This window comes from Balearica regulorum, chromosome 26 (assembly GCF_011004875.1).
Source record: "Balearica regulorum gibbericeps isolate bBalReg1 chromosome 26, bBalReg1.pri, whole genome shotgun sequence".
NCBI lineage: Eukaryota > Metazoa > Chordata > Aves > Gruiformes > Gruidae > Balearica > Balearica regulorum.
This window is the reverse complement of record NC_046209.1, coordinates 2,257,337-2,277,501: the sequence shown is the minus strand read 5'-3', so window position 1 is coordinate 2,277,501 and position 20,165 is coordinate 2,257,337. Positions and strand designations below refer to the sequence as shown.

Here is a 20,165-nt window from a genome sequence, read left to right as displayed (position 1 = left end):
GGTGGTGCCGGTTGTGGCGGAGCCGGGCACGGCCCCGGTGCGGGCAGGGCGCGGGCAGGGCGATGGCACGGCCCGGCAGCCGCGATGGAGCAGGCGGTTTGGCCAGCGGAGGCGGCTGGAGGTGGCCCGGCCGATGCCCTTTGGGCACCGGGGCCTTTCGCCGGCACCGGGAGCGTTCGGCGCTCCGCACCGCCCGGGGCCGCACCGGGAGCCCGGTGCGCAGGGCCACGCGCCGCCATGGCCGCGGTTCCGGCCACGGTCCTCGTCACGCTCCCAGCAAGCGACCTCAAAAGCTGCGGGGCGCGGCGACGGGCGGCTTCACCGGCGAGCACCGGAGTCCCCTCGGGGACGGGGACCGGGTCCAGCCAGCCGCACCACCGGGTTGCGGTGCCGTGCCGCGCCGTTCGGAGCTGCGGGGGCCGCGGCGGGAGGATGGGAAGCGATTCCCCACGCCTGGCCCATGGCCAAGGCGCCGGCGTTGGCAATCCCCTCCTCTCGCCGACAGCCCCAGCGGGACCTTTAATTACGGCAAGCGGCACGAGGCCACGGCTCCCCGTCTCGTGCGGAGCACGAGGGCCGGGGCCGCGTCCCAGGGGGGCGCGCGGGGTCCCCTGGGTGCCGTCGCTCTGCGCAGCCCCCGGGTCGGGGCCGAAGGGCTGGACGTGACCCGGGGACCGGCTGCCTGCAGCCCCGTAAAATCCGTTTGTAATGCGGTTAATCGAGTCGGACCCGTACGAGCTCATCGGCCGGCCCTGCGAGAAGGGGTGGGCTGGGGTGCGGGCTGCGGGTGCGCACCACCCGCCTGCTGCCTCCCCGTTAATCATTAACGAAGAAATAAACTGTGCGGAAAGGTGCTTGACCTGGGAGCAGCCCTGCGATAGAGCCCTGCCTTCGCCTTTCACCCAGGGGCCAAACTCTCCTCCCGGCCATGCCACCGCGGCCCCGGTGTCACCCAGCAGCGTGCCTTTCACCTTGACTTCGGGGGCAAAGTCCGGCGGGCGGGGTGTGGATTCGGGATGCAGGCGGGGGCTGGGTGCCCCCCATGCGCCCCCGTGCCCCCCACCCCCCCCCGGGGTGCCCTCGGGGCAGGGCTGCACCCACGGGGGGTCCCACGTCGCGGTCCCAGCTTGGGCCAGGCGAGGATGCTGCTGCCGAGCGGAGCGGCCGGCGATGCCCACGCCGCAGGGCCGGGCTTGGACCAAGCGCCGCCGGGACCTTCGCGGCGCCTCGTGCCACCGTCCTCGGCGTTCCCAACCCACGCACCGGGGCCGGCGTCTGCAGCAGGGCTAAGGCAAAGGCGAAGCAAAGCGGGTTGGATATAAAAAAAAACCAAACCAGCCAAGCCCCAAGCCCGGAGCCGGGGCGCAGCAGAGGTGGATGGATTACGGCTCTGGCCATAAATAAAACCTCCATTTCCTCCTGTCTGGAGGGATCTCTGCTCACCGGGTACCTGCTAACGCGGCCAGGCCGAGGTGCCCGGCGAGGGGCCGATGCCGCAGGGCTGCCGCGGTGAGGGAGCAACACCCGGCAGAGCCGGCTGGGAAGGGGCTGGGCTCGGGGGGGGGGTCCCGGTCCGGGCAGGGGGAGTCACCCCCACCTGCAGCCGGCCCCGCTCCTCCTTTCTCTTCTGTCAGGCCGTGATTTATGGCCCTTTCCCTGCCGCTCCCCCGCCTCCTCGCCCCCTGCAAAAAATAATAATCCAGGAACAAAGGAGGAAATTGGATCTTCTCCCCCGCGCGGCTCCCAGCCCCGCGGTGGGAGCTGGGTTTGTTTTGACGTCGGTGTCCAGTTGGCAAAGGCGTTTGATCTCCGGAGGAATTCCTCCTTCCTCTCGCTGCTCCGCTGACTCTGCCGCACAAAAGGGCCCCCGGGAGCCGGGAGCTGCCGGCGCGTTTCGTGCCGCCCCGACGCCCCCGGGAAGGGTCTGGCATGGCAGAGGCGCCTGCCGGGCTCAGGGAGGTTTCTGGGCTCGGTGTCGGACCCGGATCCAGTGCGGGGATGGGATGGGTGGCAGCGGCGTCCACCCGCTCGCCCGCAGCCGTTGGGCTGGAGGGGGATTGAGCAACCCTTGCCAAAACGCGCAGGGGCAGGGCCGGGTGGCTGCGCCGCCGGAGAGCCGGGTGCCGGTGCCACCAGCCCTGACCCGATTACCGGCATCCCGGTTAGCCCCCCGCCGGGCGGCAGGGCAGCCGTGCCCTCTCCCCACCCTCGTGGGAGCTGCCGGCAGCTTCCTGGGGGCTGACACACCAGCCCGTCCATCTGTCCGCCTGTCCCCCCCCGCACGGCCCCGCATGGGCCCAATAGGGGCAGTTTAGGTCAATCCCCCAAGTTTCAGCCGTCGGGCAGGATCTGGCCCCGCTCTGCACCGCAGCAGCTTGCGGAGCCTCCGGCCCCGGTTTGCCACGAGGCCGAAGGCACCGAGCCCCGACCGGGCTCCTCGTCGCTGCATTCCTGAGGCCGGATCCTGCCCGTGGGCGTGTGGGCATGTGTGTGCGTGCCGTGGGCGGCGAGGGCAGGCGCGGGCTGCTCCGGAGCCGTGGGGGGGCAAAGGGGCCCTCACGGCCCGGGGGGGGGTCCTGACCCTCCGGCAGCAGCCGCGGGAGCGCGTGACCTTGCCGGGCTGAACCGTGGCCGTGCCGCGGCAGGCGAAGGACAAAGGGAGGCCGGGGCCGCCTGTGCCGTGCACGGCCCCTCGGCTCCCTGGGCAGGGTTGCGCCGCACTCCTGCGCCCCACGGCTGCCCCACGGCGCGGCCCTGTGCCCCACTGCCGCCCTAGGGCACACGCGCCAGCACGGCACAGGGAGGACCCATCACGCGCCCGTGCAGCAAAACGTGCCTCCGTTGAGCGCACACGCGTGTGCATGGGACACACGGCCCCACATATGGGGGCGCACACGCGTGTGCAAATGGCGGAGGGGGTCACTGCACACGCACGGGCTCTCACTCCCCCCCGGCCAGCCTGCGGAGCGGCGGTTTTGCCCCCGATGCCGCGGTTTTGCCCCCAGCCCTGCAGAGAGGCTGAGGGAGACCCGCTGCCCATCGCCCCCCGGCTCCCCCCTTCCCGCCGGGAAGGGCCGCTCCCTGCCCTGCATTCCCGGGATATCAGATCCCGGCTGCGGCCCCCACCCAGGCACGGCCGGACGCTCCGTCCCCAGGGGGGGCCATGAACCACGTGCCCTCCCTGCTCCCGTTGCTCCCGGGTTCTCCCTGTGCCCCCCCCCAGCGCAGCCTGTCCCCCCCGTCCCCCCCCCGGATGGTGTTTCGCAGCCCCCCGGCACCCGCTCTCCCAGGGAACGGGGTGCGGTCCCACACTGAGCCCCGCTAGCCAACGGTGCGGGGGGGGTTTGCTGCGGTCCCGCGGCTTCGCAGCAGCCCACGCTGCTCCACAGAGGGGAAACTGAGGCAGGGAGCGGGCCAGAATGGCGGCATCTCGCAAATCATGAACTGGCACGTGGAGCCCTCCCTGGGGAGCTGCAGGTTTCTGGGGGCATCTGGGGGTGAGCTGTGGGCAAAGCAGGGGGGTCCTGCCACCCTCAGCTGCCGTGCTGCGCCGTGCCATGCCGTGCCATGCTGTGCCGTGCCATGCTGTGCTGAGCTGCACCGTGCCGGGCTGCACCATGTAACGCTGGGCCATGCTGCACCGTGCCGTGCCGTGCCGTGCCGTGCCAGCAGCCCAGCTCCTGGGCTCCGCTCCTAGCTCATGGCACGCTCTGTCCTTGGCAGCGGCTCGGCGTGTGCCAAGGTGAGCACCGCGCCTGGGCCCGGCGTGGTGGCAGGAACGGGGAGCCGAGGCCACCTCAGCCTGCCCCGAGTCCCCGCAGCCGCCGGCATGGTGGGGATGCCGCAGCCTCGGGCAGCCCGTCTCCGCCAGTGCCCCTGGGGGGACCCGGTCCGGCCTTGGGGTCAGCAGGGCGCAGTGGGGGGGATGCCTCCGGCCGGGGTGGGGGTGGCGGTGGGTCCCACCTGGGTTGGAGCCTTCCCGGCCGCCCCGGCCCTTTCACGCGGCTCTCGGTGGAGCCTGACCCCGCACAAAGCCCCCAGGAGCCCATTTGAATCTGAAAAGGGGTCTGAGCGCAGAGCCCTGACCTTCAACCTGCGGGTCAGCCCCTCCACGCCACCGCCACCGGCCCCCGGGACCCCCCCACGACCCGGGCTGGACCGAGCCGAGCCACGGTCCCCGCCGGAGCCAGGAACGAGGGGTGCAGGCAGGGAGAGGGGCTGGGAGCAGGCAGCGCAGGCAGCCCCCCCTCCGCTATCTGGGTGCGGGGACTCGCCCCTCCATGGCGGGCACGCGGCTCCGTGGCACTGCTGCTCCTGTGTCATGGCGGGGGGGCTCCCCGGGGCCGGGGAAGTTCTCCTTCGATCCGTCCCCGCCACCGCCGCGGCTCGGGGCTGCCCCAGTTTGGAGGGCTCCCGGCGGGCAGTGAGGTGACGGGGGTGGAGGGCACAGGCAGCTCGGGGGGGGCAACCTGCATCCCCGCAGCCCCACAGCCCCACATCCCGCAGCCCCACATCCCACAGCCCCACATCCCGCAGCCCCACAGCCCCACATCCCGCAGCCCCACATCCCACAGCCCCACATCCCCGCAGCCCCACAGCCCCACAGCCCCACAGCCCCACATCCCGCAGCCCCACAGCCCCACATCCCGCAGCCCCACAGCCCCACAGCCCCACAGCCCCACATCCCGCAGCCCCACAGCCCCACATCCCCGCAACCCCACATCCCCGCAGCCCCACAGCCCCACAGCCCCACATCCTGCAGCCCCACAGCCCCACATCCCGCAGCCCCACAGCCCCACAGCCCCACATCCCACAGCCCCACAGCCCCGCAGCCCCACATCCTGCAGCCCCGCAGCCCCACATCCCGCAGCCCCACAGCCCCACAGCCCCACATCCCACAGCCCCACAGCCCCGCAGCCCCACATCCTGCAGCCCCGCAGCCCCACATCCCGCAGCCCCACAGCCCCACAGCCCCACAGCCCCACATCCCGCAGCCCCACAGCCCCACAGCCCCACAGCCCTGCCCTGCAGCCTCCATCCCTCTCTGCCCTCTCCATCACCGCAGCTCTGGATATTGATCCACTGAGCCTTGAACTCTGCTGCAGGATCTCTCCGGGGACATGCAGGCCTCATTTTAGCCTATATATAACTCCGTGCCTCAGTTTCCCTTCCACCCTACACTGTGTCGGAGCCGCCCCACAGCCCTGCACATCCTCCCACGGAGACCCACGCTCAGCCCGGTGCCCCATCACACCAGCGTTTGGGCTGCCGGATTGAGCCCCCCGCTCCCTGCAGAAGCCCCCCCCCGGCAGAGCCCCGCTGCCGGCCCCCCCCGCGCCGGTGAGGATGCCCCCGGCGCGGGGTCACTGCTCCTCTTCCCTCCTGAATATGCATGGGCCCCGGCCGCCACGGCCACCGCCGTCACCTTTGATCCCACGTCAGGGATAACAAAATGGCTTCATCTGCGCCGGGAGATAGCGGGGGTGGCGGGGAGGGGATGGCCTTTGTTCCCGGCCCCGCTGGGATGAGCCGAGCTGGGGGTCCGGCTGCCTGAGCCCCCCCCCCCCTCCCCGAGCCCAAAGCCCCCCCCAAACCCAAACCACGGTGGGGCTGGCTGAGCCACGAGCATCAGTGGTTTATTCTCCCTGGGGATACAGCAGGCACCTCCCGGCACGGAGCGGTCTTGGGGGTGTTGGGGGGGGGTCCCTAGATACTGGTCTCGCTGCCAGCCGTCCCCTGCTCCAGGGTCCGCAGCCTGCGGGCCAGCGCCTGCGCCTGCCGGGCATGCTGCCTGCGCAGGGCTCCTGCCTGCACCTCCAGCCGCCGCAGCTGGGCTGCCTGCTTCCGCCGGGCACCGCGGTACGCCAGGGCCAGCGCGCTGCGGGCACCACCGCGCTCAGCATCCCAGCCGGGACGCGGCACCGAAGGGACCGAGGGGACCGTGCGGGCAGGAGGGACTGTGCACCGGGGTGGGGAGGGAGAGTGGGTTTGGGATGTGCAGGAAGAGACCGCGCGCCGAGGGTGTGCGAGATGGGACCGTGGTTGTGGGGTGTGCAAGAAGGGACTGTGCTTTTGGGGGGTGCAGGAAGGGACCGCAGGTTGGGGTAGGAAGGAAGGGACCGTGGTTTTGGGGTGTGCAGGGAGGGACCGTGCGTCAGGGGCATGCGGGGGGGATGTGCGTGCAGGACACGCAGGAAGGCACCGTGTTTTCGGGGCGTGCGGGGGGACGTGGCACCCACCGCCCACCCAGCGGGGAAGCGGGCACCTCCTGCCCACCTGTGAGCGTGGAAGAAGTCTGCGGTGACGGCGACGCACTGCGCCTGCTGCGCGCGGCTGGCGGCACCGCTCTGCTCCAGGGACAGCACCAGGGCCCGCGCCTGGGCGCGCAGCTCCTCCACCCTGGGGACACCCGCATGGCAGCCAGCCTCGCGCACCGCCCAGCGCCGGCACGGCTGCCCGGGGCAGGGCTGCGGCACGCCGGGGAGGTCTCTTACCGGGCCAGGGCACGTAGCAGCTCTTCCCCCATCCTCTCTGGGTCCGGAGGGTGCCGGGGAACCGCTGCTCCCACCCGGCTGGTTTGGGCATCCTACAGAGGCTGGGTGTGGGTCCCCCGGCCCCGGGGAGACCCCCAGCCCTGGGGAGGGTCCCCGTGGGGAGGTGAGAGCGGTCCTTACCTCCTCGCTGCTGCTGGAGCTGCCGGGGGGGCTGGGGGAGCAGCCGGGCCCCCCGTTCCGCTCCCGCTCCAGATGCTGGAGCACCAGGCGCAGCGCAGCCTCCCGTGGCCCCTGCCCGGCCGCCAGCACCTCCAGGCCCCGCTTCTCCCTCTCCGCCAGCTGCAGCCGCGTCTTCAGGTCGGCCATGGCCTCCTGGCAGGGCAGCGGTGTCACCGCCGGCTGGGGGAAACTGAGGCACGGCCCCAGTCCCCTGGTTCTTCCTGCCGTGCATCCCCCCCTGCACCTCTCCCAGCTGCTCTGCTCAAAGCCTGGAGCCTGCGGAGAGCTGGGGAGGGACCCGGGCGTCTCCCCCCACATCTCACCTTGAGCATCGCCAAGTCCTGCAGCAGCTCTGCTTTCTCCGGCCGCCTCCAGCCGGGCAGGAGAGCCCTGGCCTCCCGCAGCACCCGCTCAGCCCGGGCTCGGGCATCCTCGCTGCGGTAGGTGCTGGTGGGTGCCGGGGCGTCGTGCAGGGACGCCTCCACGGCCGCCTGCTCCGCACGCAGCCGGCGAATGTGCTCGCGCAGGGCCCCCTCCTCCATCCCGTGGGGTGCCGGGATGCTGCGGGGACGGGGATGCGGATGGGCTGCGCACGGGAGGCACGGTGCCGTCCCGGGGACGGCTCAGCATCGCACCCCCCAACGCCCCGGTACCTCTGCAGCCTGGGGGAGCCGCTGTCCCCGCTCTCCTCCTGGCCGTCCGGCTCTGCTCGGCCCAGGAGCTGCGGCCCCTCCGTCGGCGTGGGGCTGGACCCCCATCCACGCCCTGGGCTCTGCTCCCCTGCGGCTTCTAGGCACGGGGCAGGCAGCATTCGGGCAGGGTCCTTGTCCCGTGTGTGCCCACGGGGGCTGTGCTGGGGACCAGGGATCCCCAACGTCCTTCCTGCATCCCCCTGATAGCCGTAAGCATCTGCCCAGCGCCCTCCCAGCGCCTTCCCTGCACCCCCTTGATACCTGCCTGCATCCTCCCTGCATCCCCCCAGCACCCTCCTGATACCCCGCCAGCATCCCTCCCGCGTCCCGCTGCATCCCTCCCGCATCCCTCCTGCATCTCCCCAGCATCCCCCTGATACCCCGCCAGCATCCCTCCCGCATCCCTCCCGCATCCCCCCCAGCATCCCCCCAGCACCCCCACCGCCTGCGGCCCCCCCCCCCGGCCTGGCACTCACCGCCACGGGCACCATCCTCCTCCCTGCCCAGCTTCGCCCGCATCAGGTCGAGGAGGGCGGCGTAGGCCCCCCCGCAGCGCTCGCTGCAGGGAGAGGGGCTCAGCGTGGCAGCGCAGGCTGTGTCCCCCCCCCCGACCCCCCCGTGCCTGTCCCCGTCCCCGTCCCCACCTGCAGCGCAGGGCCAGGCGCAGGGCGGTGCTGCGGGACTCGTGCTGGCCCAGCACCATGCTGAGCCGCTCCGCATCGCTCTTGCACTCCTGCAGCGCGGCCGCCAGCTCCCGGTTCACCTCCTGCAGCCTCCCCAGGCGCCTGGGCACCGCCGGCAACCGCCGTTAACCGCACAGCCGGGGCCCGGCGCCGTGCCTGCCTCAGTTTCCCCGCCAGCGAGGGCTCCGCAGCCCCTGGGGCTGGGACGGGGGGGGGGGGGTGGGACACGACTCACCCCTGCAGCTGCTGCACCCGCTGCTCCTGCTGCTGGGCGGCACCCTCGGAGGGTGGGGGGGAGACGGGGCCGTGGGGCTGAGCGCCGTGGGGCTGAGCGCCATCGCCGCACTGGGGCAGGTCCTGCAGAGGGGACAGGCGGAGCCCGGTGCCGGGGCAGGATCCCACCCGCTGAGCCCCTCCGTGCCGCAGCCCCCGCCACACACTCACCTGGGGCAGTCGGGGCTCCCCCTGCCCCGGGGGGCTGCCGAGCCCAGGGGTGTCGCTGCCAGAGCCCCCCGGCTCCTCCAGCCTGGACAGAGCATCCCGCAGGTCCTGGACCTGTGCCGAGCACCGGGCTGAGACCCGGGGGCCGCTCCGGTGGCACTCTGGGGGGTGGGTGCACCAGAGCAGTGCCCCCCCCCACCCCCCCTTGCTGTGCCCCCCCCGCACCCACCTTCCACTGCAGCCGGTCGCGCTCCCCCCACAGCGCCCGCAGCGAGGCTGTGGCCCTGCTCAGCTCCTCGTCCCGGCGCCCCAGGGCCGCACGCAACGCCGCGTTCCTTGCCGCCGCCGCCGCCACCGCCGCCTCTTCTGCCGGCAGCCCCTCGCCCGCTCCCTCCTCTGGGCCCCGGCACGTCGCCCTCCCAGCCCAGCCTGGGGTCTGGTCCAGCTCCTCCAGGCTCTGGGGATACGGGAACGGTCAGCCGGTGCCCATCCCCTCGGCGTCTGGGCTGCCCACGCCGGCGTGGCTCACCTTGGCCGCCCGTGCCCACTCCTCGCTGGGCACGGGCTGCGCCGGTGCCTGCCGGTGCCGGGAGAAGACGGTGCGTTCCAGCGAGCTCACGGCGTGCTGCAGGTCCGCAAAGAGGTCGGGGCCGTGGGCTGGGGAGAGGGAGACGGCCGGGGTCAGGTCCCTGCAGCAGGCAGCGAGCTGCCGGCACGGCGCGACACAGCGCGGCACGGCGCGGCACGGCACAGTGCACCCACCTTCCAGCGTGCCGTCGAAGCGCCGGGACTGCGGGCTGGCAGCGGGGAGGCTGGTGGTGCCCTTCCAGCCCTCCTCATCCTCCCTGCGGGGCAGCGAAGGCCAGAGATGGAGGGACGCGGGTGGTGGCAGCCCCCGGTGCCCTGCGGCCGCCGCCTGCCGGTACCTGCCCGTGCGGTGCTGCAGCTGCTCGGCTCTCTGGCGCAGCCGGGACTCTGTCGCCAGCAGCTCGGCAACGCACTCCTCGAAGCGCAGGATGCCCTCGGCGTCCCCCGCCATGTCCTCATCATCGTCCTCGTCCTCTTCCTCATCCTTCTTCTCATCCTCGTCCTCCCGCTCGCCCGGTGGGAGCTGCGGGGACCGGGGGTGTCTGCCCAGCCCGGCACCAGGGGCAGAGGGGTGACACCCGCCGGGGTTTGCCAGGCTGGGGACGAGGTTTGGCCACCGGCCCCAGCGCCTCGCCCCTCTCTCCGGAGCCGGGCCGGACCTGGCGCTGCCGCACCATCGCGTACCAGAGCCTGGCACCGGGACCGGGGACGCCCGCAGCCGGGGGACGCCCGCGGGGGGCACGAGGAGGCCCCTGGCCACGCGGGACCGGCCCCGGCAGCGCCCATCCCACGGGACGCCCCACTTGCCTTCTCCATCCCGGCCGCCTCTCGCCCGCGCCGCCCTGCGCCAGCCAGCGCCCGTCCTGCGGCTCGGCCCGGTTCCACGGTCGGGACTCCAGCCGCGTCCCGGCCGCGTCCCGGCTGCGCCGCCGGCCCCTGCCCTGGGCCTTCCCCAGTCCTGGTTCCTGCCGAGATTTCCTCTTCCTCGGCAGCCCCGGCGCGGCCTCCCGCGCTTAACCGTTACGCTGCGCCGTCCCTGCCCGCTCTGCCCCACGGCACCCCGACCCCACGCCGCGCCCTCCCCGCGTGCCCGGGGCTCCCTCGCACCCGGCTGGGAGGACGCACCCAGGGTTTGCACCCTGGAGCATCGCCCCGAGCTTGGGGAAGGGAGGGAGCACCCGGACCGCGGAGGGGTGCAGGGGTGCGCACGAGCGTTTGGGGCGCTGGGGGACATTGCGCGGGGCGCTGGGGCGCGCGGGGCCAGGAGGCAGCCGGCCCGGGGGTGCTGTGGGCAGGGTGTCGGGCGTTTAGGTGCTGGAGGGTGGTGTTTGGGGTGCAAAGGGGTGCTGCAGAGGTATCGAGGGTGCGGGGGGGGGGGGGGCAGTGCGTGGGTGCTGCGGGGTGCCGCCTGGGTGTTCGGGGGGCTGGGACAGAGCGTGGGTGTTTGGGGCGCGGAGGGACGGTGCGTGGGTGCAGCAGGGTGTGGGTGGGTGCTCAGGGTGAAGGAGGCGGTTCCGGGGTGCGGCGGGGTGCGCACGGATGTTTGGGGGGCGGGGGGCGCCGCACGGGCGCAGGGGGTGTGGGTGGACGTTTGGGGGGCGGGGGGCGGCGCGCGGGTGCGGGAGGGTGTATATGGGTGCTTAGGGTGCCGGGGGCGGTGGGCGGGTGTTTGGGGTGCCGTGCAGGGGCATTCGGGGTGTCGGGGTGGCCATCCTGCCCGCACGTGCCCGGCGGGGCCGCGGGGAACTACAAATCCCAGCAGCCCCCGCGCGACGCCGCTTCCGCGCGGGACCGGGCGGGGCTCGTGCGGCCGGGACTGGGTGAGCGCGCGCCGGGGGGGGTGGGGAGAGGGTGGCAGGGCCGGGGGTGCGTGGGGGTGCGTGGGCCGGGGGTGCGTGGGCAGCGGGGGCACGGTGCGGGGGGTGCGGGGGGGTATGGGGCGGGGGGCGCGGGGTGAGGGGGTGCGTGGGGCAGGGGGGGCCCGGGCTGGGGTCAGCGGTGCAGGGGGGTGGGAGGAAGGAAGCGGGGGGGGGGGGGGCGTGGGGCAGGGGGTACGGGAGAGGGGGGTGCCCGGAGAGGGGGTGCATGGGGCAGGGGGTACGGGAGAGGGGGGTGCCCGGAGAGGGGGTGCATGGGGCAGGGGGTACGGGAGAGGGGGGTGCCCGGAGAGGGGGTGCATGGGGCAGGGGGTACGGGAGAGGGGGGTGCGCGGAGAGGGGGTGCATGGGGCAGGGGGTACGGGAGCAAGGGGTGCCCGGAGTGGGGGGTGCATCGGGCTAGGGGCTACGGGAGAGGGGGGTGCCCGGAGAGGGGGGTGCATGGGGCAGGGGGCACAGGAGCAAGGGGTGCCCGGAGTGGGGGGTCCATGGGGCGCAGGGCTGCAGCAGCGCCGACACCCCATTGCAGCTGGCATCGGCCCCCAGCACCGCCGGAGCTGCCATGGAGCGTGGCTGCGTGATGGACACGTCAGAGCCGGGCAGCGCCGCCGAGGAGGAGGAGGAGAAGGCGACAGAGCCGCGGCCCAGGACCCGCTCCAACCCCGAGGGGGCTGAGGACCGGGCGCTGAGCGCCCAGGCCAGCGTGGGCAACCGCAGCGAGGGGGAGGGCGAGGCGGCCAGCGCCGACGACAGCCCACAGGGTACGGCTGCGCCCGACGGCACCGCCTGGCCCGGCCCCGCGCCCCCCACCGAGGTCCAGGTCAAGACGCCGCGGGTGAACTGCCCCGAGAAGGTGGTGAGTGTCCGCAGGGAGGGCGGCGCAGCCCCGACGCCGGGGTGAGGGGCTGCGGGCGGCTCAGCCGTGGTTGTCTCCGGCAGATCATTTGCCTGGACCTGGCGGAGGAGATGGCTCTGCCCAAACTGGAGTCCTTTAATGGGTGAGAGTTGGGGGCTGCTCCCGGCTGGCCCCAGGACCCCCGGGGACCCCGGCTCTGCGGTCCCCACCCAGCACAGGGACCGGGGAAACGCTGGTCCCCGCTGAGCGCCGGTCCCCGTGGCAGGTCCAAGACCAACGCGCTGAACATCTCCCAGAAGATGATCGAGATGTTCGTGAGGACGAAGCACAAGATCGACAAGTGCCACGAGTTCGCGCTGGTGGTGGTGAACAACGACGCCACGTGGGTGAGCGGGGCCGTGGGCACAGGGACGGGGACGGGGACGGCTCCGCGCCCCCCTCACCCCGGCTCCTCTCAGCTCTCAGGGTTCACCTCGGACCCCCGCGAGGTCTGCAGCTGCCTCTACGACCTGGAGACCGTCGTCTGCAAGTCGTTCAGTATCCCGCCGCCTGTGGGGCTGGGATGGGGGGGGGGGGCAGGACCCCGCGGGGTCCCTTGGGTGCAAATGGGGTCCCTTGGGTGCAAACCAGGTCCCTCAAACGTAAGCGGGGACCCTCCGGGCCCGTTGCCTGCAGATGGCAGCAGATCCACAGCCTTGCTGGCATCCCTGGCACAGCCGAGCCGGCCGCGGCACAGAGCGGTGTCGGCGTTTGAGGCTGGAGGGTCGGACCGGGCCCCTGAACCCCCCGAGGCAGGCTTTAACGCCACCCCCTCCAGACCCACCAAACACCCGGGGTTGGGCGTTTTCTCCCCATCCCGGCCCATCCCTCGGCTCTGGGTGTGGGATGTCGCCGGGGCGGGCAGGGCGCTGTGTGCCAGGATCCGTCCTTACCTGGGGCTGCAGATCTGGAAGGGCTCTTCAACCTGATGTGAGTACGGCCGGGGGGGGGTACGGAGGGGGGGGGGGGGCGTCGGGGGGTTCCCACCTGGCTACGAATTTTCTTCTTCGCTGTAAAAACGCTGCGAGCCTTTAACCCGCGCAGCTCCCGGGGCGGGTGCTGCTTTCCCAGCGCCAGCCCGGAGCTGTCAGACTGTCGGTAAGTTTTAACGAGGAGGGGGGGAGCCCCCTCCCCGGGGATCCCTGAGCCCCTTCCGTCCTCCCGGCGCAGCCAGCAGAAGATCGAGCTGCCGGTGACGGAGAACGTGCAGACCATCCCACCGCCCTACGTGGTCCGGACTATCCTGGTGTTTGGCCGCCCGGGCTGCCAGCCCCAGTTCTCCATGTCGGAGCACATGAAGGTGGGGATGGGGGGGTGTGTGTGTCGTCCCCCTCCCCGTGCCCGTCCCCGGGCGAGCTCGGTGGCGCCGGGTCCATCCCGGCGTGTGGAAGAGCCTCCCGGTACCGTTTCTGGCTTCTCGTCCTGCAGAAGATGCTGCAGTGCCCCTACTTCTTCTTCGACGTGGTGTACATCCACAACGGGGCGGAGGAGAAGGACGACGAGACGAGTTGGAAGGTAAACGCGGGACGGGGTGTCATTCCCCCCCCCCCAACTCCAACCGCCGTGACTGGGGGCTGCGTCACCCACCCTGCCCGTCCCCCCAGGAGATGTACGCCTTCTTCAGCAGCCTGGACACCAAAGGCACCAACTACAAGTACGAGGTGTCGCTGACGGGGCCGGCCGTGGAGCTGCACAACTGCATGGCCAAGCTGCTGGCGCACCCGCTGCAGCGACCCTTCCAGACCCACGCGGCGTACAGCCTGCTGGAGGAGGACGAGCCCCCCGAGATCGAGGCCACCGTCTGAGCCGGGGCGGGGGGGGGTGGCTGGCCGAGAGCCACCGATGGCGGATGGAGGGGGGGGATCGGCGGAGGGCGGCCGTGCGGTGGTACCTGCGATGGCGGAAAGAGAGACGCGGTTTCCTGAGCGCGCGTCGTGCTGGTGCTGCGGCTCCTGCGGCGGGATCGGGAACCTGGGGGGGTGGGGAGGGGGGGTGGCGTGGTCCCCCCCCGGCCCCCTGCTTCTCCCCCGCCCCCGGCCATGGGGGGTCCTGTGCCCCGTGGTGCTGGCTGGGGACCCCGAGGGGCGGCTGGGTGCCTGGGGGGCGGGGTGAGGGGAGGTGCTGGTGCCGGTTACTGGGAGGCACTGGGTGATGCTGGTGCAGGGCACTGGGAGCCCTGATGGGAGGTGCTGGGTGGCACTGGGAGCACTGGTGCCGGTTACTGGGAGCACTGGGAGCACTGGGCAATGCCGGTTACTGGGAGCACTGGTGCCGGTTACTGGGTGGCACTGGGAGCACTGGTGCCGGTTACTGGGAGGCACTGGGTGATGCTGGTGCAGGGCACTGGGAGCCCTGATGGGAGGTGCTGGGTGGCACTGGGAGCACTGGTGCCGGTTACTGGGAGCACTGGGCAATGCCGGTTACTGGGAGCACTGGTGCCGGTTACTGGGTGGCACTGGGAGCACTGGTGCCAGTTACTGGGAGGCACTGGGTGATGCTGGTGCAGGGCACTGGGAGCCCTGATGGGAGGTGCTGGGTGGCACTGGGAGCACTGGTGCCGGTTACTGAGAGCACTGGGCAATGCCGGTTACTGGGAGCACTGGTGCCGGTTACTGGGAGCACTGGTGCCGGTTACTGGGTGGCACTGGGAGCACTGGTGCCAGTTACTGGGAGCACTGGGCAATGCCAGTTACTGGGAGCACTGGTGCTGGTTACTGGGTGGCACTGGGAGCACTGGTGCCAGTTACTGGGAGGCACTGGGTGATGCTGGTGCAGGGCACTGGGAGCCCTGATGGGAGGTGCTGGGTGGCACTGGGAGCACTGGTGCCGGTTACTGGGAGCACTGGGCAATGCCGGTTACTGGGAGCACTGGTGCCGGTTACTGGGAGCACTGGTGCCAGTTACTGGGAGCACTGGGCAATGCCGGTTACTGGGAGCACTGGTGCTGGTTACTGGGAGCACTGGTGCTGGTTACTGGGAGCACTGGGCAATGCCGGTTACTGGGAGCACTGGTGCCGGTTACTGGGAGCACTGGGCAATGCCGGTTACTGGGAGCACTGGTGCCGGTTACTGGGAGCACTGGGCAATGCCGGTTACTGGGAGCACTGGTGCCGGTTACTGGGAGCACTGGGCAATGCCGGTTACTGGGAGCACTGGTGCCGGTTACTGGGAGCACTGGGCAATGCCGGTTACTGGGAGCACTGGTGCCGGTTGCTGGGAGCACTGGGCAATGCCGGTTGCTGGGAGCACTGGGCAATGCCGGTTGCTGGGAGCACTGGTGCCGGTTACTGGGAGCACTGGGCAATGCCGGTTGCTGGGAGCACTGGTGCCGGTTACTGGGAGCACTGGTGCCGGTTACTGGGTGGCACTGGGAGCACTGGTGCCGGTTACTGGGAGCACTGGGAGCACTGGGCAATGCCGGGGCGGGGCAATGGGCGGGGCAGCCCCGCCCCTCCAGCTGTGAGCACATCTGGCGCGCGGGGGGGGGTGGGCGTGGATGCCTACGGCCAGCTCCTATTGGCCGCCTCGCCAGCCAATGAGCGGCGGTGTGGCCGTGCGCGGGGGTTCGAACGGGCGGGGCGCAGTGCGCGTGCGCGGGGCGGTATGAGCGGCGCGGGGCGGCGCGAGCCGTAAGGGGACATGGGGGGGGGGGGGGAGGGGAGGGGAGGGGAGGGGAGGGGGGGGGGTCACGGTGCCCCGGGGGGGGGGTGCTGGCACCGGCACCGGCCGGGGGGGGCTTTGCACGGGCGTTGGACCGGGCGGGGGGTCGGGGCGTGCTGGGGGTACCGGTACCGGTGTGCGGTGCCCCGGGGGGGGCCCTGGCGCTGCAGCGGGGCTGTGGGGGGGTGCAGCACGCGTGGGGGGTCCTGCAGGGACCGGGGGGGGGGGGGGGGGCGGTGGCACAGGGGAGGCCTCGTGCTGGCGGGGTCCCGCTTTGGGTGCCCCAGCGTGTGGCCCCGACCCGGGGGGGTGGGACACAGCCCAGCACCGGGGCTGAGCCGGGGGGGTGCGGGTCCTGCTGGAGCGGGGGGGGTGTCCCCAACCTGCTGCTCCCGGAGGGGGTCACCCCCATCCATCCGGCCGCCGGCAGAGAGCGGGTGGGCGCTGGGCGCTGCCCGGGGCCGCCGCTGGGCCACGGCGGGGACCCCAACGTCGGGTATCGGCCGGAGCCACGCAGCGTGACCCCCCCGTGATGCCAGAGCACCCAGCTGCGGGGCCGGTGGCACCGGTGTCACCCCGACCCGCTCCCCGCGCCCCGCTCCAGGTACGCCGAGGAGGCGTCGCGGCGCGTCGCCGCGTCCCGGGGGTGCCGCAGGTGCCTCGAGCTCCTGCCGGAGAAAAGGGGAGCCCCGGAACCCCGAGACCAGGTTAGCGGGGACAGCTTTGGGGACGGGGACAGCACCTTGGGGATGCTGCCTGCGCTGGGGGGTCCTGGCCCTGGCGGGGCCGTGGCACCCCGTGGCACCGGTGACAGCGGTGTCCCTTCCCTGCAGCGCGGGAAACGAGACGGCGACCCGGTGCTGGGTAACGGCGGCCGAGTGCCGGTCCTGCGGGACTTGGGGCACGCCTGGGGCTGGCCCCCTGCGAAGGGTGAGGTGTCCGGGGTGCCCCCTCAGCCCGGATGGGTGTCGGGGGGCTGATCCAGCCCCCCCCACTTTGGGCCGAACACTGACTCCTGCCTCTGCCTGCAGATCCGGGGGGGCCCAGGCGCTCCCCGTCCTTCCTGACCGAGGACGGCACCCAGGGCAGCGTCTCCCCCGGGGACGGCGCTGAGGGGGGACCCCTGAGCAGCACCCGCAGGTCCCTGTTGGAGGGGCCGGAGCTGGGGGGCGGCTGCGGTTCAGGGGAGCCCCTGCGCTGGTGGGGCTGTCCCCCAGAGCCTCCGTCCCTCTCCATGCCCTCCCTCGCCCCATGGCCCCCCGCAGACCCCGGGGGCTCAGCTCTCCCCCCGCAGCCCCTCGCCTCCAGCACGCTGCTCTCGGCCGGGGATGAGCTCGGGGAGGGACCCCAGCCCGCGAGGGGAAGGACGGGGGGTCCCCCCGGGGGTCTCCCCGAGCCCAGCGCTGGGGACAGCCCCGGCCCCTCTCCACAGCAGGAGTTTGGTCCTGGGGGGTCCCCGAGCTCCCCCCAGCCCCGGTGCTACAGCAGGGTCCCGGGGGCACGCGGGGTGTCCCCAAGGGCTCCCCTGCTCTGCGGTGACCTGAGCAACTGCTCCGTAGCGTGCTGGAGCCCTGGGGACGGCGACATCCCGGGCGCTGCGGCTCAGCACCGTCCCGGTGTCCCCCAGGGACCACCAGTGGGCCGGGCAGGGCTGGGGGGTGACGTCCCCAACCTGGGGACGACGGTACTCGAGGTGGGGGCCGGGGGCTGTGACCGCAGCAGCCTTGGGGACAGCAGCGGTGCCAGCGAGCGCTTCGTCAGTGCCGTGGAGACCCTGGAGCCCAGCGAGGTCGGGGGGTGCCCGGGGGCTCAGCACCGCCGCTCCCCCCAGCCCAGGGCAGCCGGGGGGCCGGGCAAAGCCCCCTCCCCAGCTGGAGCCGCTGCCTGGGAGCTGCCCCCCGCCAGCCCCCCAAATACGGGGCAGGGTGAGGATTCCTGGGGGGGCTCCAGGGCAGCCCCTTGCTGTGAGGACGGCTCAGATGTGGGCGACGGAGGGGAGCTGCTTTCCCGGCTCCAGGGGTGCAGCCTCCAGGGCTCCCCCCCCTGCACCCCAGGACCCCTTTGCTGCCCAGCCAGTCTCGCTGCGGGGGGTGTCACCCCCCAGGGCCAGGAGCCCCCCAGGTACCACCACGTCACCCCCAGGACCAAAAGCCGCCTCCAGGCCTCTGCGGCACGGCTCGGCGCCTCCTCTTCCTCCTCCCTCTTTGACGAGATGCCGGAGACGCCCCGGAGGCCCCCCAGGCTCAGAGCACCCCGGGGTGTCCCCAGGGACCCTGCCACCACCTCGGGGCACTGCGTCACCCCGGGGGGCGAGGATGTGTCCGGTGGGGACAGAGTGGGGACGGCCTCTTTGGATGACACCGAGATCTTCCCCAGAGCCCCCAGCCAGCCCGGCTCCCCCCTGGGGACCAGCAGCTCCCCTGGCTCCAGCCCCACAGTCCTGCTGGTCCCTGGGGACCACGGCCACCCCCAGGACTCCCCCTCAGACGCTTGGGGTTCCCCCCGTGCCGCCAGCAGCCCCGACCCCAGGGTGCCGGAGGGTTGCTCTGGGTGGCAGGACCCCTCGCCCTTGGGGACGCGCCAGCCCCCGTGGCCCCACGGGAGTTTCAGCCGCCCCCCGGTCCCACGGCAGCTGGGCAGCGCCATGGTGGAGCCGGGGAGCCCGGCTGTGCCGCTCTCGCCTGCCGGCCGCAGCACCCACCGCCACGCTGGGGAGCACCTGGAGGAGGAGGAGCGGGGTCGGGCACCCGCCGAGCGGCACGGCCCCGGCACGGAGGCCACCACCAGCCCTGAGGATGCCGCGGTCCAGGATGGGCGAGCGTGCACCACGCCGCCGTGGCCCCTCTCGGATGAAGCTCTGCGCCGGCGGCTGCGGGCGTTGGGGGATGACCCGGGGCCCGTCACGGAGCTCACCAGGCGGCTCTACCTGCGGCGGCTGGAGGAGCTGGTGAGGGGACCCCGGAGGAGGCCGGCAGGTGAGTCCCGGGGATCCCCCCCACCCGGCTGGCCAGTCCCCGCGGTGCCGGCGTGGGGCTGACGGAGCTCCCCGATGCCGACGCGGTCGCCCCAGGGCACAGCCCCGAGCTGGCGGCTGCGCTGCGGACCGGCCACGTCCCCGACTGTGCCCAGGACGAGCTGGCGCTGGCCGGGCAGTTTGACCGCCCCAACCGGAGCCGGCGTTGGCGAGAGGGGCTGGTCAAGTCCAGCTTCAACTACCTCCTCCTCGACCCCAGGTAGGGCTGCGCCACTGCCCTGCGTGTCCCCTGGGCCAGGGGGGGTCTGAGCAGGGACCCCCCGGGAGGCATCGAGCCCCAAAACTGGGGGTTTGCACCCCCAGGACCACCCAGAACCTGCCGCTTCGCTCCCACCGCCTGAGCCCGGCCAAGTGCTTCAGGACCTTCGTCAAAGCCATCTTCTACGTGGGCAAGGGGACGCGTGCCCGGCCGTACTGCCACCTCGCCGAGGCACTGAGCCAGCACCGCGCCGGGACGCAGAAGGTGGGATGGGCGTGGGGGGCTGCGCCGGGGCGGGGGGGCTCGAGGCCACGGTGACGGTACCTGCTGTCCCGCAGGGCTGCCCCAAGGTGCGGCGCATCCTGGAGATCTGGGCGAGCGGGCAGGGCGTGATCTCCGTGCACTGCTTCCAGAGCACCGTCCCGGCAGAGGCGTACACGCGGGAGGGCTGCCTCGTGGAGGCTCTGGGTGAGCGGGGCCGCGGAGGGGACGTGGCGCTGCCCTGGTCCCCTGCCCCTGCTCCCGGCATCGGTTCTGCTGCCGTTTCGACTCCCCGCATCCCTCTCTCCCACCCTGTGCAGGACTCGGGGCGGGGGACGCACACACAGAGAGGGGGTGCAGCCCATCCTGGGGCACACGGGGACTTTGGGGTCCCCGGTTGCTAGCGCAGGGTCTGGACACGATCCCCCAAACCCCCATCTCCTGCAGGAGAAGCTGCCTGGGAGCGGGTGCTGGTGGGGGACACGGGGCTGCCCCCGTCCCCGCAGGGCTGTGGGTGCTGGTGGGCGGCAGGCAGTGGGTGCTGCCCCCGTCCCCGCAGGGCTGTGGGTGCTGGTGGGGGGCAGGCAGTGGGTGCTGACCCCATCCCCGTAGGGCTGTGGGTGCTGGTGGGGGGCAGGCGGTGGGTGCTGACCCCATCCCCGCAGGGCTGTGGGTGCTGGTGGGGGGCAGGCAGTGGGTGCTGCCCCCGTCCCCGCAGGGCTGTGGGTGCTGGTGGGGGGCAGGCGGTGGGTGCTGACCCCATCCCCGCAGGGCTGCAGACCATCACCAACCAGAGGAAGGGGAACTGCTACGGCGTGGCGGCGAGCTGGCCGGCAGAGCGGCGCCGGAGCCTGGGCGTCCATATGCTGCACAGGGCCATGCGCATCTTCCTGGCCGAGGGTGAGCGGCAGCTCCGGCCGGCGGACATCCAGGGCGGGCGCTGAGCACCCTGGGGTGCTGGGGCGCACCCCGTGCCTGCACCTTCCCTCTGCCCTGTCCCTGGAGGTGGCTGCGCTCTGGGCGCGGGTTTTATGTCGTGATCACTGGCGAAAATTTTTCTATTTTTCTATTTTCCTAAAGGGTGATAAATAAATCATTGCAGGTCTCCTTTATTTTTTCCTT

The 20,165-nt window shown here is 72.5% G+C and overlaps 3 protein-coding genes across 11 annotated transcripts; 2 read left to right on the top strand and 1 right to left on the bottom strand.

Annotated features, from left to right (window-relative positions):
• Positions 1 to 5,624: 5,624 nt before the first annotated feature.
• USHBP1 (USH1 protein network component harmonin binding protein 1) lies at positions 5,625 to 10,351 on the bottom strand. The gene is made up of 14 exons (XM_075776262.1): positions 9,456 to 10,351; positions 9,292 to 9,374; positions 9,059 to 9,186; positions 8,759 to 8,986; positions 8,533 to 8,643; positions 8,324 to 8,445; positions 8,050 to 8,190; positions 7,882 to 7,964; positions 7,367 to 7,502; positions 7,037 to 7,274; positions 6,675 to 6,866; positions 6,495 to 6,586; positions 6,277 to 6,399; positions 5,625 to 5,878 (listed from the first exon to the last, which is right to left on the bottom strand). The coding sequence occupies exons 1-14, from the start codon at positions 10,349 to 10,351 to the stop codon at positions 5,707 to 5,709; spliced, it is 2,745 nt and encodes a 914-aa protein (XP_075632377.1). The 3' UTR covers positions 5,625 to 5,706.
• On the top strand, positions 9,502 to 13,814 carry BABAM1 (BRISC and BRCA1 A complex member 1). Of its 3 annotated transcripts, none has more exons than XM_075776607.1 (9): positions 9,502 to 9,506; positions 11,524 to 11,850; positions 11,934 to 11,992; positions 12,116 to 12,236; positions 12,309 to 12,387; positions 12,795 to 12,819; positions 13,060 to 13,189; positions 13,318 to 13,404; positions 13,494 to 13,814. In XM_075776607.1, exons 2-9 carry the CDS (start codon positions 11,557 to 11,559, stop codon positions 13,692 to 13,694), a joined length of 996 nt encoding a protein of 331 aa, XP_075632722.1. In that variant the 5' UTR covers positions 9,502 to 9,506; positions 11,524 to 11,556; the 3' UTR covers positions 13,695 to 13,814. The 3 variants fall into 3 exon arrangements, with proteins under 3 accessions (XP_075632722.1, XP_075632721.1, XP_075632723.1); XM_075776606.1 differs by lacking the exon at positions 9,502 to 9,506 and adding an exon at positions 10,806 to 10,937; XM_075776608.1 differs by lacking the exon at positions 9,502 to 9,506 and adding an exon at positions 10,818 to 10,937 and having other exon boundaries at positions 11,541 to 11,850.
• Positions 13,815 to 15,478: 1,664 nt separating this feature from the next.
• Positions 15,479 to 20,150, top strand: ANKLE1 (ankyrin repeat and LEM domain containing 1). 7 transcript variants are annotated; one of them, XM_075776616.1, is made up of 8 exons: positions 15,479 to 15,518; positions 16,154 to 16,256; positions 16,383 to 16,479; positions 16,581 to 18,496; positions 18,620 to 18,782; positions 18,897 to 19,046; positions 19,121 to 19,250; positions 19,815 to 20,150. In XM_075776616.1, exons 1-8 carry the CDS (start codon positions 15,493 to 15,495, stop codon positions 19,945 to 19,947), a joined length of 2,718 nt encoding a protein of 905 aa, XP_075632731.1. In that variant the 5' UTR covers positions 15,479 to 15,492; the 3' UTR covers positions 19,948 to 20,150. The 7 variants fall into 7 exon arrangements, 4 of the variants coding, with proteins under 4 accessions (XP_075632731.1, XP_075632730.1, XP_075632733.1 ...); XM_075776615.1 differs by having other exon boundaries at positions 16,581 to 18,524; positions 18,887 to 19,046; XR_012838992.1 differs by lacking the exon at positions 19,121 to 19,250 and having other exon boundaries at positions 16,581 to 18,524; positions 19,815 to 19,917.
• The last annotated feature ends 15 nt before the right edge of the window (positions 20,151 to 20,165 follow it).